The 18,853-nt window shown below is 49.2% G+C and overlaps 3 protein-coding genes across 3 annotated transcripts; 1 reads left to right on the forward strand and 2 right to left on the reverse strand.

Moving 5' to 3' along the window:
* Positions 1 to 870: 870 nt before the first annotated feature.
* On the reverse strand, positions 871 to 2,932 carry LOC127783882 (putative alpha-L-fucosidase 1). Its single transcript, XM_052311027.1, has 3 exons — positions 2,251 to 2,932; positions 1,923 to 2,162; positions 871 to 1,842 (listed from the first exon to the last, which is right to left on the reverse strand). Exons 1-3 carry the CDS (start codon positions 2,805 to 2,807, stop codon positions 1,155 to 1,157), a joined length of 1,485 nt encoding a protein of 494 aa, XP_052166987.1. The 5' UTR covers positions 2,808 to 2,932; the 3' UTR covers positions 871 to 1,154.
* A 6,552-nt stretch (positions 2,933 to 9,484) lies between these two features.
* LOC127784164 (3-ketoacyl-CoA synthase 4-like) lies at positions 9,485 to 11,310 on the forward strand. Its single transcript, XM_052311359.1, has one exon. The coding sequence runs from the start codon at positions 9,565 to 9,567 to the stop codon at positions 11,026 to 11,028; it is 1,464 nt and encodes a 487-aa protein (XP_052167319.1). The 5' UTR covers positions 9,485 to 9,564; the 3' UTR covers positions 11,029 to 11,310.
* Positions 11,311 to 15,546: 4,236 nt separating this feature from the next.
* LOC127784407 (transcription factor PCF2-like) lies at positions 15,547 to 17,347 on the reverse strand. The gene has a single exon (XM_052311697.1). The coding sequence runs from the start codon at positions 17,206 to 17,208 to the stop codon at positions 16,060 to 16,062; it is 1,149 nt and encodes a 382-aa protein (XP_052167657.1). The 5' UTR covers positions 17,209 to 17,347; the 3' UTR covers positions 15,547 to 16,059.
* Between the last annotated feature and the right edge of the window lie 1,506 nt (positions 17,348 to 18,853).

Here is an 18,853-nt window from a genome sequence, read left to right on the forward strand (position 1 = left end):
AAAACCATTACTACAGGTGTAGTTCCCGTCACGGAAGATCAATCCATCCATCCGTCCAAATGAATGCATCCCGCTTTATCATAGGAAATAGCTATACATACAACCAACTTGTACGATCTTTATCCGACTAGTGCCGAATTGCTACGTGTCTAAGTTCACATGGAGAGATGCCGTGAGTACTGATTGGTGGTCGGATGCGGGTTGTATGGCTTCTAGTCGTATGTATAGCAGGACTATTATCATATTCAATCGCCGGTGAGCTACATACGATGTGTCTCCCTGTTGAGAGTACTGTAGGTGGTCCGATGCAGGTTGTACAGCTCTAGTCATATGTATAGTAGAACTATTTATTATATTCATATCGTTGGTGAGCCACATGTGGTGTGATCTCCCTACGGATAGTACTGTTTGATGGTCGGATACAGGTTGTACAGCTCTATTCGTATGTATAGTAGGACTATTTATCATATTTAATCGTCGGTGAGTCACACAGTGGCGAAGCTATATTATCTTTGGGGGGGGGGGGGGGAGGGTGCACATGAACCTCCCAAATTCCTAACTTCTCACTTAAAAACACTAGAATGTACAATGTTGTACTGAAGATTTCTAGATTTTCAATAGTAGTGCACCCCCCTTATTTTAATGCTAGCTTCACCCCTCAGTCACATGGTGTGATCTCCCTACAGAGAGTACTGCCTGATGTTCGAATATGGGTTGTACAGCTCTAGTAGTTGTATATATAGCAGATACGAGTTATACGGTTCTAATCGTATGTATAGTAGGACTATTTATCATATTTATAGCACCAATGAGTCACATGTAGTGTGATCCCACTGCTTAGAGTACTGATCGGTGGTCGGATCGTATGTATAGCGGGACTATTTATCATATTTATATTATCGGTAAGCTACATGTAGTGTAATCTCTCTACTTAGAGTGTAGTGATTGGTGGTCGGACGTGGCTTATACGGCTCTAGTCTTACATATGGCAGTACTATTCATCACCGGCGCCCAACGAAGGCGCGCCGCCGCTAGGTTGTTGTACGACCAACGACGTCGACCGACCACGTAACACCACTATCTCAAACCAATTATTGCTCATGATGATATTATATCTCACCAAATTATTCCATATTACTACTGTTTTTGTGACGTCACATCGTGCCCCCGCCGGCGGCGAAGGGGTCGAGGTGGAGCCCCACCGCCGACAGCAGCGGCGGGCCTCGCCGCGACGCCAGCCACACCCTCACCGTCCGCCCCGCCACGGGGGCGCCCAGCCTGTGCAGCCGCTTGTGCCCCACCGTCGTGCCGCTCGCCACCGCCGCGCCGCCGCCGTCCACGTACACCTCGTGCCGCTCCACCCGCTGCCCCATCGCCACGTTCTCCTGGATCCTCACCACGTTGAACTTCCTCGCCGCCGCCGACGCCGGCCGCCGCAGCTCGATCCAGTACCCGCCGCCGTCCTCCGCCTCCGCCGCGGCCGGTGCCCAGTACGTGTCGTCGCGGCCGTCGAGCACGTTGGCCGCCGCGAACCTGCCGCCGCGCTCGCTGCTCGCCCTCGCCGCGCTGCCCGCGGCGAGGTCGGTGCCGAAGATGGCCGTCACGGCGGCGCGGAACTCGCGCAGCCTGGCGATGTCGGCGGCGTCGACGAGGCCCGTGGTGTTCGGCGGCGCGTTCAGCAGCAGCACGCAGTTGCGGCCCACCGAGTTGTAGTATACCTCGAGCAGCTCCGGCAGCGGCTTCGCCGTCTCGTTCTTGTGCCAGAACCACCCCGGCCGGATCGACACGTCGCACTCCGGCGGCACCCAGTCCTTCCCCCTCGGGTCGCCGGTGTTCAGGTACCTGGGTGGGTGACGTCAGCAATGGCGGGACGACGGTGGCCACCGAACTAATTAACGCGTGTTTAGTGTAGTGTTACCTACTTCTCGATGCCGGCCTCGCCGATGGTGATCTTGGAGCGGTTGATGGTGGACCAGCAGGTGGATCCGGCGGAGCCATTCTCGTCGCCGACCCACCGGAGGTCGGGGCCATCGTCGGAGAAGATGTTGATGGAGCTCTGCAGCTGCCGCACCGTCTGGAACCACTCCTGGAAATGGTACGTCATGTTCGTCGCGTTCTTCCCCTTGGCGCCGTCGAACCATATCTCCGACACGCTCCCGTACCTGACAACCAAACACATCGAGCTCGATCGACGTCAGCAATGGCGGCGGCGGCGGCGACGTGTGTGAGTGTGTCAAGCGTGTCACTGACCCAGTGAGGAGCTCGTGGAGCTGGGCGAGGTAGTACTCGTTGTAGGCGACCTCGCGGCCGTACCGCTTGTCGTGGCGATCCCACGGCGAGAGGTAGATCCCGACGTCGAGGCCGCGGGCGCGCGCGGCGTCGGTGAACTCCCGCACGACGTCGCCGCGGCCGCCGCGCCACGGGCTGGCGCGGACGGAGTGCGCCGTGTGCGCGGACGGCCAGAGGCAGAACCCGTCGTGGTGCTTGGCGACGAGGACGACGAGCGACGCGCCCGCCGCGGCCGCCGCGTCCATCCACTGCGACGCGTCCAGCGCCGCCGGGCGGAACGCCGCCGGCGGCTCCCGCCCCGTGCCCCACTCGGAGTCCGTGAACGTGTTCATCCCGAAGTGGAAGAACATGATCACCTCCCGCCGCTGCCACCTCAGCTGCGCCGCCGTCGGCACCGGCAGCACCGGCAGCGGCGGCGTCGCCGTCGCCTCCGCCAACGACGACGATGTGGCCGCCACCACGGCGGCGATCAGCGCGGCGGCGAGAGCGCAACGCGGCGACGCGCACCGACCCATCATCTCTTCTCCCGTTTTGTGTTGCAAATTAAGCGATGCGAGCGATATATATGAAGGTGTATCGATCGGCACACGATTCTGGAGGAGAGATACACGCGACGCACGAGTGTGTCCGTTTCCTCGTGGCATCATGTGACGCAGAAGGGGCGTGTAAAACGGGGAAACTATTTTGAATCCTCAAGCTAGGAATGTTTTCTGCTATAGTTTGTTTAAAAACCATTTAAACGGTTATAGACTTATACAACCAGAATGACTTCTGCGTACGACTCGTACATCAGACTCCTGTACGATCATGACTAGCTGTGAGAAACCTAAACCCACATAGAAGTAATATGAGCAACATGACGATTAGTCTAATGAGGTGAGACGTACGCTAGTCGTATGCATCGGTCGTACGTATAGCCTTATCTTTACAACGTATCTATACAACTCCACAAAATCTTATATCCAAACTCAACTCACATGTCGAGATATAGAAAAAGACAAATTCAGCGTATGAATAGTAGCTACTATTAACATTTGAATTTACTTATTTTTTGTTTCTCGATGTGTAGGTCGAACTTGAACTTGATTTTTGGTGTACTAATAAATAATATCACTATATTCTACATTGTTAATCCTTTTTCAAATTTTTTCACAAATATTAGTATCGAATTTGAAAGATAATGTACAGGAGGGGATATCATCTCGAGGGATTAGAATCTACTCCTGTGTAAAATGGGATGGTTTATTTCTTTTTTTTTATTTGTGATTGGCTAAATCACATTTGACAGAAAATTAGGTCTCAAATCTTGTATATTTCTACTCTTAGGATCTATTTCACAATTCAGGTTGTGGCTTCTCCTCCCCCAACTCCAGTTACCTCGATGAATTCCGATGATTGGTAATGGTCCAACGAATTGGGGCTTAGGGCTTAAGGGTGTAGTCCGGGGAAGAGGGAGGAAGTTCCTCGGGCTTAGAGAAATGGTCATAGGAGGTGGCCTGGGTGGCAGAACGGGCGGGTGGCAAGATGGCGGTGGCATCGAAGCCGCAAGGTCATTAGTGGGTGGTGGTCCGATGTTGATAATGGGAAGGAATAAAGCAAGTGTTTAGAAGTTGGGAGAGACGGTGGCTTCTCCAACAGCGAGGAGCCATCAGAAATGAGGAAGCTACAATAGGACGGGAGCATCCTCGTAGTCACCGACTTGAAGAGGAGAGAGATGTGAGAGATGTGAGAAGTAGGGGAATGTTCGGTGGGTCTCACCCGTGGCAGCGGCACAGATGAAGAGGGATGAAGAAGACGTTAGAGTTTAGACATGTTGCATGAATCTTAAAAAAGATGATGGATCGGTTCAGAAATCGTATGTTTTTTAAGAGATTTTTCTATCAAATGATAGGTAAGTAAGTTTTATTGAACGAATAAAGAAATATCCAGAATGAGCCTGTTATCTTTGTATAGACCATGAAAAACACGTTGGATTCAGGATTCGAACCCAGATGAGCTGAACGAACACCCTCGCATCACGCCACCTGAGTTGTGCTCAGTTCTCAAGTAGGTATTTTTGTTATGAACCCTGCTATATATGTACGACTTCTCCATCCGACCGATGTACGACCGAAACGGCAGAGCAGCACAATACATGACGGCGTGATGCTTCGTGTGACGTATAGCATGTTGCTGACGCCACGTACGCCGTAGTCGTCCAAAAAGTCGGACGCTGAGGTTGTTTGTGTAGCATTTTCGTTTTGTTATTCTCGATTCCGTGGTTTTGGAGTTTTGTCATCCCAGTGTCGGGATGATACTAGTAAGAAAGAAGACAAACAGTTAATTGGTTGCTGTGGATGGCTCTGGCCTCTGGGCCTCTGGCAATGGAATATGGAATGACATGGCGTGGCATCCATCGAGCCAAAGATGCAACATGCTCCTGCGTCCGTACGCGAGGGAGCAGGATTAGTGAGGCAGAGCTAGGATAGCAGCGTGACAGGATGCAATGCTGGCATTGGGATGTTAGCTGTTGGCGTTGCGAGGACGAGAGGGTGTACCATGCATCGCATTTGTATGCTACGTCGCTTTAGTTAGGCAGTCGACTCGATCCATCACCCGATCGGTCGCCAGCTAGCGATCGTTGTTTCTCACCGTTTGTCGCGGTGCATTGCAGCGGCTACGGTGGACGATACTTTTGGCTCCATCTCTAAAGCCTAGCGTTTCGATCTGGCCCTGTCTGCGCCTCGTAGAGTGGTACACTGGTACTACCTCTATGGCATAATATGCTACTCCACCGATTTGTATTATAAGTCGTTTGATTTTTTTTCTTGTTAAATTTAATTAAGTTTATCGTAAAATTTAGCAACATATAAAATATTAAATTAGTTTCAATAAATCTAACATTGAATATATTTTGATAATATGATTATTTTGTGTTGAAAATACTACTATAGTTTTCTATAAACATAGTCAAACTCGACCAAATTTAAATAGGAAAACGGAGGGAGTATAATATAAGATATTTTGTTCCTATAACTTATATGACAAAGTCTTTTTATATTATTGGATAAAAATAGTACGTACTTGTAGATACATATTTTTTTTTATTATGAACGATTATTATTGTCGGACAAGTATTATGTACTTGGAAGTACATAATATAAGAGATTGCCTTATTATCGGACGACTATTCCTATAAATCAGCGAAAAAACTATATATTTTTATTCTTTTTGTCAAGCGAAGCGGTGTAGAGAGGACGAGGATAGGATGGTGTTACCGGGGTACTGTAATGCACGAACAACAAACGATCTAGGCCATCTAAAAAGTGACTTAGGGTGATATTATGTTTTCTCTCAAATGTGATATATGTACGGGAATGCTAGGGGACGGGATACCGTCCCCCAACAAGATACTCTTCCTCCACAGATGCGATTCTCATCCATGCGACGCGGCTGAAGGCATCAACGCGCGCCCGTCCCCCGCCGCTGCCGTCCCCGTCCCCCCACCGCCGCCGCCATCGCCGCTGCGCTCGCCCCCACCGCTGCCGTCGCCGTCCCTCGCCGCCGCCACCGTGCCCGTCCCCCACCGCCGCCGCCGTCGCCGCCGCGCCCGCCCCCACTGCTGTCGTCGCTATCCCTCGCCGCCGCCGCCGCCGCGCCCGTCCCCCATCGTCACCGTCGCCGCCGCGCCCGCCCCCACCGCTGCCGTCGCCGTCCCTCGCCGCCGCCGCCGCACCTGTCCCCCGTCGTCACCGTCGCCGCCGCGCCCGCCCCCACCGCTGCCGTCGCCGTCCCTCGCCGCTGCCGCCAGCCCGTCCACCGCCGCCGCCGTCGTCGCCGCCATCTACAAGGGACGACTGCAGGTGCCCGGCCGCGCGTCAGGATGCTCCTCTCCCCAACGGGATGTCCAGTTATATCTAGTAGGAATCACCTGATACCTGGTAGGTATCATCCGATACCTAGTAAGTATCACGTGATACATAGTAGAAATCGTCGATACCTGACATGATACCTCGCGAGTATCACGCGATACGTGGTAGAAATCGTGATAGGTATGACATGATACCTCGCGAGTATCACACGATACGTGGTAGAAATCGTATGATACTTGATAAGTATTACATGATACTTTGCAAGTATCACCTGAAACGTGTGTAGAATCATCTGATACCTGATAGGTATCACACCTGATACCTACTCAAGATTATCCCGTAATGCAATCTCTAAACTTAAATATTCCGTGTTGCACACATACTTAAACAGTTAAACAACCCCTTAATTTTAAAGCTTTAGTGGCGTTTGGATTGCGTGTGGTACAAACCGATCGATGTCTACGGGGCAGCCGCCGGTATGAGCAAAATGGAAGTCGTTTCTACAGAGTTTTCAGAAATCGGTGAACTGACGTCAGTTCATTAATCTTGAACTAGCTGCTGCCCATGGCCTTTAATTTAATTACCCCACAAGTTAAGCTATGGCGCGTTATCGGAAATGCGTAATCTTTGCATGCCAGCCTGTACAAAACAGACTTTGAGCTGCATATATAATTTTTGTCATTTTGACAAAGTGAAGTTAGCCCGACAAATTAAGAAACAGTGGCACACTTCCTGACGAGTTGTGCAGGTAGTATTAGCAAACTGTTTTGGAATTTCATCATATTGTGAGTTGTACAGCAACAAGATAATTTTACATCATATGGCAAATCAACTGCTCAGTATCATAAAATAGCATTCCGTAGAAATGTTCATCGTCAATGGTAATTGTAGCACTAATCATCATTTGTTAATGGTAAAACATAGAATTTGACCGAATGATTAAATGTCATGTTAAAGAACCAGCAACGTACAGTCTTATATTTTAAAATGAAGCGTATATGTGGTTAACTGTTCAGCATTTCTTATTCCTTTGGAGGGAGGGTAGAGTGTTTGTCTTTGGGAAGTATCTTTGTTCCATTGCAGGTGTGATGCATCATGCAGTTTGTTTATTTTATAGTATCGATCGTTACCCTGAAATGAGCACTTGTGATATTCAGGACTCTGGAACACTGCTTTATCTTGCTGCTATTCAGGATCGTTCCATTTTATCTTGCTGCTATAAAATGGAAGATACAAATCCTATGAACATTTCTTTTTTTTTTTAGAGAAGAGAATCAATAGATATCTCATGAATCTCTGGCAAATTTTGGGTTAATGCCATTGGAGCTGAATCCCCCGACAGCAAGTAACCCTGCTCTGCTGAATCTGATAATTTGGGCAAGTCAATCAGTATGACCAGTAACACCACGTAGGCCCTGTTTAGATTCCACCCTAAACTTTCGGTGTCATGAAACCAATTTTTCCTAAAAATTTTCACCCTGTCACATCGAACGTTTGAACACCTACATGAAGTATTAAATATAAACTAAAAAATAACTAGTTGTAAAATTACGACTAATTTACGAGACAAATCTTTTAAGCTTAATTGCTCCGTGATTTGACAATGTGGTGCTACAGTAAATATTTGCTAATGATGAATTAATTAGGATTAATAAATTCGTCTCGTGGTTTACTGGCGGATTATATAATTAGTTTTTTTATTAATGCCCAAACACCTCATACGACACAATATACAATACCCGATGTAACACGCCAAAACTTTAAACCCTTACATCTAAACACCCCATGCTGTATGTGATATGTCTCTCTGTTTTGCCGCAGATATCCCAGGTGGACTTCTTTTTGGCCCAACTATACTTCAGCTCTCACAGGTGCAGAGATTGGAATTTCTTAGACAAGTTCATTTTAGATTCCTCAATTTGTCGCCGAGTCTAAAATTCATTCCGAAACCACAACACCAAATATGATACATCCTCTACTCTCAAAACCAGTGCAAATAACGTCCTAAAACAGTTTGGACAGTGGTTTCGGCTGCCGTGAAGTCTACGTGACATTGACGTAGTACTTAAAGTCAGTAAAAACCAGGACCCACATATCAATGAGTACCCGGTTAAAAAAATTATAATGGGTCCCACCTTATTTTTCCTTTCCTTTTCTTCTCCTTTTCCTTTTATTATCTCCTTTCTTGCTTCTTCTCCTTCCATCCTGACATCTGGTGGCCTACTCGACATGGGCCGCGGTACGAATGCTTATCTAGCGGAATCAGTGGGCCACATGGGCCAGGTTGACTTCTTTCTGGCCCAAGAAAGCCTCGGTATAGATGGCCAACTAGGCTGCCCGGCACAACCCGGCCATGCCTGGGCCGAGGCTAGTTGGCCAGAAATACAAGGTCATGCCCACGGGCGGCATACATGGCCCAGACACGGTCCAATACTACTTAGGCCGTGCCGGGCTGGCCCGAAGGCACGATAACCTATTGTGCTTCTCCATAGAAAAAGTCTACGGCTCCCATCGGATGGCCTAATCAGCCAAAGAAAAAGCCAAAATTTGAATTTTCAAGCTTAATTTTAAGATTGATTTTGAGATATTTTTAATGTAGTTTCTTTTTCAACATTGGCTTTTAAATCACCAAGAACGCATTTATAAAAGTTTTACCTACAAATTCATTTTTATTTCCAATAAGCCGTTTTGGCTTATTAGAAAATAAGCCAAACGATGGGGACCTACTTTTCGTCCCTTAACTCTGTGGCTGTGTTCAAATAGCTAGAAAATAAGTCTATTTTATATTCCTTTTTTCTTTGGGCCTTACCTTATACGGTTATTAAAGTCTATTTTATATCCCTATATTTTTTATATTTTATCGGGTTGTGCCGGGCCGGTCCACAGTGCCGAGGGTGCAGCCCAGACACGCCCAAACACGGCCTGGCTGTCGGGCCAGGCCGGCACGGGTACGACCCCAGTCGGACCGTGCGGTGCTTGGGCCAGACTAAAATGACGTGCCTTAGGCCGGGCCGCCAGCCTTGGGCCAATTCGCCATCTATACGCCCCGGATCTGAGAGAGTTGAGGTGCATAGTTTTTTCTCAACTGTTTCAGTTCAGATGCAACGCTGCCCCACGTACCAAAAAACTACCAGCTCCCCTGCAATGTACTACCTACGTTTCTGCTGTAAATTTGTTGGTTACTGACTTACTGCGTACACTGCACTATCAGTAGTACTTCTACAGAGATCGACCTGATCTACACAAGCTGTACACTCTATTAAACCAAATCTTTATCCCCCATACACACACTGTCACACTGTCTCTGCATTACTCACAGTCACCAGGCAGCTCATTATACCAAGCATCAAATCCAGTATAAAACCTCCTCTTGCACACACGGCCACTGCGACGCAGTGACACACACTTGGGGCGCGCGGACGATATGGCCATGGACATGGCGCACCGTGACCACCTGCTCGCCGCGGCGCACGGCGCGCTCGCCGCCGCCACCCTCGTGGCGTGCGTGCTCGCCGAGGCCGCCGTCCTCGCGCTGCGGCGCGGCGATGGCGCCGCCGGGATGCTCTGCTACTACCTCGTGCCGGTCTCCGCGATGCTCCTCCTCTACCGCTCCCGGCGGCGCGCGGCGGCGGCGCGCGTCGGGCTCGTCGACTTCGCGTGCCTGAGGCCGCCGCCGCGGCTGCGCATCCCGGTGGCCGGGCTGCTCGAGCACTTCAAGCTCATCGGCTGCTTCGACGACGGCAGCGTGGAGTTCATGACCAAGGTGATCGAGGCGAGCGGCATGGGCAACGAGACCTACTTCCCGCCGTCGCTGCACCACATCCCGCCGGCGGCGACGCACGGCGAGGCCATCCGCGAGGCGCACATGCTCTTCTTCCCGGCGCTCGACGACCTCTTCGCCAAGACCGGCGTGCCGCCGTCGTCCGTCGGCGCCGTCGTCGTCAACTGCAGCGGGTTCTGCGCCGCGCCGTCGCTGTCCGCCATCATCGCCAACCGCTACGGCATGCCCAGCGACGTCAGGACCTGCAACCTCTCCGGCATGGGCTGCGCCGCGGGCGCCATCGGCGTCGACGTCGCCGCGGGCCTCCTCCGCGCGCACGCCGCCATGTCCTACGCCGTCGTCGTCAGCGCCGAGATCGTCACCGTCGGCTGGTACAGCGGCAAGGACCAGAGCAAGCTCCTCCTCAACTGCTACTTCCGCACCGGCTGCTCCGCCGCGCTCGTCACCACCAAACGCGGCGGCGGCGGCGTCAAGTACCGGCTCGTCAGCGTGACGCGCACCAACCAGACGGCCAACGACCGAAGCTACCGCTCGGGGTACCGCGACGAGGACGACGAGGGCATCACCGGCTTCACCCTCGGCCACGGCGTCGGGCGCATGGTGAGCGAGCTCCTCCGCGCGCACCTCCTCACCCTCAGCCTGTCCATCCTGCCATGGCGCGAGAAGCTCCGCTACGTCGCCGCGCTGCTCCGCCACCGCCGCCACGACAAGAAGGCCGGCTCCGGCGGCGGCATCCCGATGCCGGACTTCAGGGCGGCGGCGGAGCACTTCTGCCTGCCGTCGTCGGGGAGGCCGATGATCTGGAGGCTGGGGCAGGGGCTGGGGCTGGGCGAGGGGGAGATGGAGGCGGCGCTGATGGCGTTCCACCGGTTCGGGAACCAGTCGGCGGCGTCGCTGTGGTACCAGCTGGCGTACATGGAGGCGAAGGGGAGGGTCCGGCGAGGCGACACGGTGTGGCAGCTCGCCGTCGGCAGCGGCCTCAAGGCGAACAGCTTGGTGTGGGAGCGCGTCGCCGACGACGACCACTTCGCCACGGAGCGCCACGGGAGGACCACGCTGGGCCCATGGGCCGACTGCATCCACAAGTACCCCGTCACTGAAGGGTAGCACGCATGCATACACATGGAAGATTAGAAATTAAGTTATGGTTTGTTCTAATAATAAGCCACGAGTAAGATTTCATGTGTAATCTCGTGTGTGGTTTCTTATATAATTTAGTGTTTGAATATTTCCACCACTTTACTGGAAATAAAGGCTATATATATACTTTACCTTAATTATGTGAAGTATAGTATTATTGCATTTTTTAGATGCACTTGCTAGTGCAGTGAAATGGGTGTGTGGTTTCCATGTGCGATTTCCAGCTTGCTCACAATTTTCCACTAACGCATGATTAATAAAGTATTAGCCTGAAAACAACTTGAAAAATAGATTAATATGGTTTTTTAAAGCAACTTTTCTATAGATTTTTTTAAAAAAATACACAATTTAACAGTTTCAAAAGCGTGTGCGGAAAAAGAGGGAAGTGATCGAGTTGGGAAAGAATGGGAAGAACACAGCCTACGTCAAAACTCAAAACTCCGACAAAGAATCCGTGGTTTAGATTTTGGAGTGGAAGGAGGGAAGGGGAGTGTTCTTTATCCATGGACGATGGTCAGACCTACAGTAGACAGCTATTCGAGAACGGACTATGAGATGGCAACGGCACCATTGGAGCTATGGGGTTGGAAGCTAGCAATGGGTAAGGTTGATGGTGGAGGCAACAATGGCATGGGAAAAATGGATAGCGGGGGGCATATTTACCGTTGCGCGACTTGGAAAAGAGGAGAGGGGGGAGGTAGGGAGGGGAGGAGGCAAATCTAACGCCGACGAGAAAAGGAAACGAGGGATGTAATGGTGCTAGTGTACGAGGCGAGCGGCGGTGGATGAAACGAAGGAGGAACCGGTATGGAGGATACGATATTTGAGTTAATTAAAGGATAGTGGTGGAGAGACAAATAGATGGAGGAGATGAACACAAATCTTGAAGCAATCCTAATGGTTAATGGTTAAGTAGAAACTAGACTGTCCCACAAGAAAAGTATATGTATTATCTCCATTTCTTTTTTCGATTACATAGAAGATGCATGCGCACACTTTATAATGTACACCATCACATCTCTATCTCATAAGTGCACCTTCTAACACACGTTTGAGAGTTATTATGGGCAAACATAAAACCATAGTAGTCAAGGGATGACAACTATTTGAAACCAGAACAAGTATTACGCATGAATTTCACTCAAAATTATGAGGGAAAAAGAAAACGGTCCAACTGAAAACATTCTCCACTTGTACAGATAAGCCCGATTTAGTGGTCGAACATGCATGATATATCCAAGACACCATCTTATCTGCCTGACGATGCACGATTGCCCGGACCATGTGCATGCACGTCCCACAAACGTTGTTGATCTAAGGATCGGAGTACTCAAGAATGTTGTCACATGGAAGCACATAGATCCTGTAACATTACTGTGGCGGCAGTGGCCTGGATCTGCACTGCTGCACTGCCAATCGAGAGAGTTAGGTTTGCAGAATTAAGTGTGCCCTGTCTGTCCATGGCTTCCGCGGCAGCGGACAGTAAATGAGGCGGTACACGCTCTGCCCGATCGATCTCTCGTCTCTGGCTCTGCTACGTCAGTACTCCATCCCTTCCAAAATATAAAAAAATTTAATTAGATTTTAGTACCGAGAATATGCGCAAACAGTTTCACCATGTCTAGGTTGTGTTTAGTTCAGCGCAAAGTTTGAATTTTGATTGAAATTGGAGATGATGTGACTGAAAAGTTGTGTGTGTATGACAGGTTGATGTGATGGAAAATGACTGAAGTTTGGATGCAAACTTTGGATCTAAACACAGCCCTAGTTGCAAAAAAAATTTCAAACTTCCAACTTTTCCATCACATCCAAACTTTCCTACACACACAAACTTTCAACTTTTCCATCACATCGCTCCAATTTTAACCAGACTTTTAATTTAATTGTGAACTAAACACACCATTTGTTGAGATTCATAGTAGTAGAATGTGTCCGTCCAATTAAAATCTCTTATATTTTAAGAGGAAGAGAGAGTACATATATATATATATATATATATATATATATATATATATATATATATATATATATATATATATATATATATATATATACTGTTGGACTCGGTGTAAATGGCGGCATTGATGGAGAGACAATGCACATGGTAAAGTTATGGCTCATGAGTCATGACTGACCGAGTGCTGCAGCGTTATATTACTACCACAGTGAGGTACTGCAGCTGATTTTCGTATAGAAAAACATATCAAAGAAAAATAAAATCGAAAATATTCCAAGATGACTATGAAAACATCAATTGAAAGAGAGATTGAGAGTTATCGAGAATCCTAATTCTTGCCATTTAGAATGGATCCAATTCCATTAAATCTGACTCAGCGATCATTTCTCTTTAACACAGAATGACCAATGATAATAAGGGCTCCCGAGGAGGAGTGTAACAAAGTAAAATGACTCAATGCTAATCTATTGGATGCAATAATTACGTTACAATTTTCATGGTTTGTTTGTTCGTGTGCATATGTGGTTGCAGACTTGTATATACGGGTATGTATATGTTTGGTTGCTCACATCGAGTATCTATCTATCTAGGCAGGTCATGTATGTCTCGTCGGAAGATTAAGTATTTGTTCGTGTAGTTTTTTATGTACAAATACACAATATTCCGAATATGCTGAAGATAATGCTAAAATTGTAGAGGGGCATACGATCCAATGACTCGAAACTATACGTAGTGAAGTGTTCTGGCTACACAAGAATAATACATCCGTGACTGACGCTGAGAATATATGTGTCCAGTGTAAGATTTTTATCACTACGGTGGGTTACCGCTACTCATTGATATCGGCGGTACCCGGTTGGTTACCAATCACAGATCAAATAAACACTACTAATTATTATAAATTTTTGTTTTTATCATACATATTTTGTCCATAAACCCAGTTACCACGATAACCGACGGTTGATGATGATGGTAGTGCACACGGTTCGTCTCGTGGAGTGTCGGAAAAATCATCATACTCAATCACCAACGTAATTAATTCATCCTCCACGGTAGTTCTCCGACCCAAATCCCGAAAGCCGCACATGCTTGATGCAGTTTGTTCAATGAAGTCACAGCTCATGAGTCATGATACATCTGTATGTACTGATCTCAGCTAGATGATGAGTTCGAGAATGAAAGTTGTGCGCCCAACTGCTCGTACTGTTCGAGAATGTCGTCCTATTTTGTACTTTTCGGTGGAGCCATGATCCATTGGTGCCAAACTGCCGATCTACTCGGGCAGGCTATGGCCCACCTCCTGATCGGACGGTCAGCGAGGCCTCTAATCTGACTCCAAAATGCTCTGCGGTTTACCGGCTTATAAGAACTTGTTTGGTACAGATTTAGCTCCACTTATAATGGGAGCAGGTTAAGTGAATCGCTATCACAAAATAAACAAGAGATGTTGAGCTGATTTTAGGATGTTCTACAACTCCACTCCAAACCTAACTCTTGAAGCTAAATTTAGAAGTTAAAGCTCTAACAAATAGGCACTAAGTGAATTCACGGATCGACCCGCTTGCACCCTTAAAAATATCTGGTCGATTCCATCGAATAGTCGATCATGACACAAACACCCTCGTTTTAGCAAACCACAGCCAACAAGGCTGTGAACACAGGAAAAGTTAACTATTTGTCACTAGAAGAGGTGGTCACCGGGAACGCAAACATCTCTTAACTTTGTGCCATTTTCGCCTATATGACGTGACACATAGGCACTCTGGTATGGAACACGGACATGCAATATCCTTATATTGGCATGCCAATGTGTCAAGCCACGTGAACAAAAATATCAAGAGATTAAAAAATTTATCTCTCCTATGATGGCAAACAAGTCACAATACAACAAATAGAAAGTGGCCACTTGCAAAAGATGCAAATAACTAAATTTTCCACGGGCCTCTTCCTATCTATATCTAGAACTTCGAACATAGGCATGCTCCATTATCGACCAAACATTTACAGAACTTTTATGTATAATAGACTAAAAGTTTTCGAAAATATTTTGTAAATAGCATGTATTATATGGAGCATATATGAATACATGTCCTAGTCAAACTCCACAAAACCGCAAAAATAAAATTGTAGTACTAAGCAATGTACGATCACTGAAGCAATCCTTTGTTGGATTTTCAACCCTCCTTTAGGTTTTCTCCTATCTTCAAGAGTTAGAAGAGGTATACCTCTTGATTAGCACCATGAGTAATACCTATCCCTCACAACGAGAAGGCTAACACACTCGAATGCCTCTACGTTCCCTTTTACTTTACGTGGACGTAGTTGCTTTCCTTTTCTAGCCCATGCATGAAATATTTTTTAAGTAGAAACTCTTATGCACACTCTTTTCTATGAAATTGTGAGATTTTCAAATCGCGTGTTTGTAGACATGCTCAATTCCGATTTGGCTCCAACTTTCAGTTTAGAAACTCTCTATATTAAAACATTTGAACACGCATAGACTAAAAGGTGGGTTGGCTAGGATGAAAAGTCATAGACCAATTTCAAAACCCGATTTGTGCGTGCAGCGGTGGAAGAGGGCAGGACACACGTGGACCGCTGTACGTGGGGACACACGTAGGCTGATTTTTGCATGCCTGCTTCCCGCGCAAACGCTCGCCCATTAGACCCACCCCCTCATAACATGTTGGAGGGTAGAAAAACCCTAGTTTTACTAACAATGCTCCTACCGAAAATCAGAAAACCAATACCGTTAACTGAAAAAGAAAATTCTGCAGTATGCATTGGCACGGCCTTTGAAGTCCAACGAATTCAGTACTTCATACTAGTTCTCTTGACACTCTTGTATATCTCTACAAGTTTAACCACCAATCCAAAATCACCACCGAGCAAACCACATTGTACCACCAAACATATGAGAGTTTTGCAGAAGAAGGAGAAGGTAAATAATACTAGTACGGAGGAGTATTTCCGGTTACTGTCGGCGCTGTGCAAACTGTGCAGCATCGCGTCGCCGTCGACGTCGCGCTGCCACGCTGCCACTACTCCTCATCGGAGCTGGAATCCGTCATCCCCTCGTACTCGTCGTCCTCGCCGCCGCCGCCGCCGCCGCCGGTGGAGGCCGCATGGTCGGCGGCGCTCGCCTCGTGGACACCGGGATTCTGCCCCACGTTGTAGCTGGAGGCGCCGGCGAAGTTGGCGTGGTCAGGGTTGGGTTGGAACGCCCAGTACTGAATTGGCTGGTTCACGGCGCCTGCGCCGCCGGGCGGGACCATCCACACGGTCGCCGGTGACATCGCCTGCTTGCCGCCGTCGCTGGTTGCCGGCATGGCGATGAACGGGATGGCGCCGCCTCCGGTGGCTGTGGGTGGTGTTGCGGATGAGGCGGGGGCGAGGCCGCTGGATATTGAGATCGAGCCGCCGCCGTTGGCTTGGAGGAGGGGGTCGGCGACGATGGGGTAGTAGACCGCGGGGGGAGGAGCCGCGGCCAGCGCCTCCACCGGGCCGCCGGCCGCCGCGCGCGTCGGCTGGAGCTTGCGGCGCCGCTTCGGGGCGGGCTCGTCGCCGCGGGCTGCGGCGGAGGGCGACTCGGTGGGGATGCGGAGGACGCCGTCGACGGTGGTGGCGATCGCGGGCACGGTGCCCGTCCCCGTGGCGGCGACGATGGCGGGCTCCGACTGCTGCATGAGCCAGCGGATGGTCTCGCCGTCGGACTTGTGCCCTAGCTCGCGGGTGAGCTGCCCGATCCTCGCCGCGCAGTTGACCGGCATGCGGATGCGGCGCCCGCGGCCCTCCACCTTGACGTGGCGGTCGCGGTTCCGCGGCGGGGGCTTCGCCACCGCTAGCCCACGCAGGAACTCCACCGCCACGGGCTCCGGCTTCGGCACGAGGGCCATCCCCGCGGCGAACGCCGACCCATCCGCCGCCATCCCCGCCTCCTCGCGCTTGTCCACCTCCTCCTCCTCCCCCTCCCCCTCCCCCTTCTCCTGCAGCCGCGACACCACGGGAGACCGAATCGGCGCGTATCCGGCGAACGCGGCGTCGCGGGGCCCCTCCTCCTCCTGCAACGCCACGGGGGATTGGATAGGGGGGTAACCTAAGACGGCGAACGCCGCGGCATTGGTGCCGGGCGCCACGCGCTCCCCGGCGGCCGCCGTCTCCGCGCCCTTGCCCTGCAGCTGGGACGCCATGGGGGGGATCGATCGGGTTACGCTTCGCTCGGGCTCCTCTCCTGATTCTTCGCGTGGCGGCGGCGGTGACGGCGGCGGCGGCGGCGAGGGGGGGACCTAGTTCGTCGGTCTATGAGAGGTCATCTCTATGAAGGGTGGGCCCCGTGGGGTAGGGTTAATAGGGGGGCCACCGCCGAAGCAGGACGGTGGGGCCTTCGACGAATTTCGGCCCACTAAAAAAAAACTCGAGATGTGGCGGGCGATGTCCTTTTCTCTCCGAGATTGAGGGAGGCCTCTTCCACGGCCTGACCATGAGAGGGCCCTGTAAGGCTGTAATGGCCGTGTCTCATGCCTAAGGCCATTGGTACATTTTGAGGTGCAAATGTGCAAATGGTTTTTTTTTTCAACATGTGAATTTCCATGATTTTTTTTTGAAAGTTCACAGGGAGAAGAGAGGATCCCTACCTAAATTTTCATTGCAAAATTATAAGATCCCACTTGATAACACACTTCACTGTGATTATTGGATTATGTTGCGGAAGGCGTGAGAGACTGGGGAATTGCATGTAACTCGGAGAGCTATATCCCATAAGACAATTGGCAACAGGTACTTCAACTTGTTGGATTTGTGTCAAATGGTTGTTGAGTGCTTCTATGTTCTTCATCAAACCAACTAGCTCTAGGCATCCGGTTGCCACTCTTGCCAACGTCCATTCAAAGCCGGTTAAGAGGAGGGGAGTTAGGCATAACTCTTGGGATGGGTCGTCAAAAGAGAATGAGTTAATTCAAACGAAGGGATCTAATGTCTCTCTAACTCCGCTTACAACTACCAAGTAATCTATTTACATTAGCACTCATCATACAGAAAGGATTCAACTTCAAGGTTGTTGTCCATTCAGGAGGGGGCTACCAGAAAAGAATAAGGAGGTCCGAGGGATGGGTCAAGGGTCAAAGTGTAACCCAGTATTTGAAAGACATGACTAAAGCAAGGGAGAGGCAAACAAAGGAGAAACACTTTCTGAGGGGTACGCATATTCTCTCAATCACACAACGGAAACAATATCCAAGAAGAAATGAGAGGAGGTGCACGAAGAGAGTTCCCTAAGCTACATTACCATGCTAACAAAAAAGCAAGATGAAGCAAGGAAAGAAGTTGCATTAGGGTAGTAGCAAACAAAGGGGAAGGCAAAGGACTAAGCCTATGGCGCATATCTTGTGGGAGGCTAGGAAGATCCAGCCATCACTTATCATGGATAGCTTGATTATTTTGAAAAACCATCAAATATAAAAATTGCATTGCTATAACCTAATGCTTTCTAATATGGTCCCACCTTATTCCTTTGCAAGGAATAAAGTGGTTCCTATTATAACTATTCTTTTGTAGAGATAAATATTGCATGATGTTCCCAAAATGGCATTACCTAGCGATTGTGGGAACTCCACCTGAATCAAGCAAGATGTTTTGTAATATGGTATGAGATGAATCCACCTAAATTGTTGAATGAGAACACAACCTTCTAAAATTTGATTGTTTTCCAAAATAATCAAGCTATACTGCTAATTTGAGAAGATAACTACAAACACTTGGTAATTACTTCTACTATGTCATCCTTATCATAATTATATGCAATTTTCGTGTTATAACTATCCTGCTCTCGATCGGTTC

The sequence above is a fragment of the Oryza glaberrima genome, chromosome 9, assembly GCF_000147395.1.
Source record: "Oryza glaberrima chromosome 9, OglaRS2, whole genome shotgun sequence".
NCBI classification, from domain to species: Eukaryota; Viridiplantae; Streptophyta; class Magnoliopsida; order Poales; family Poaceae; genus Oryza; species Oryza glaberrima.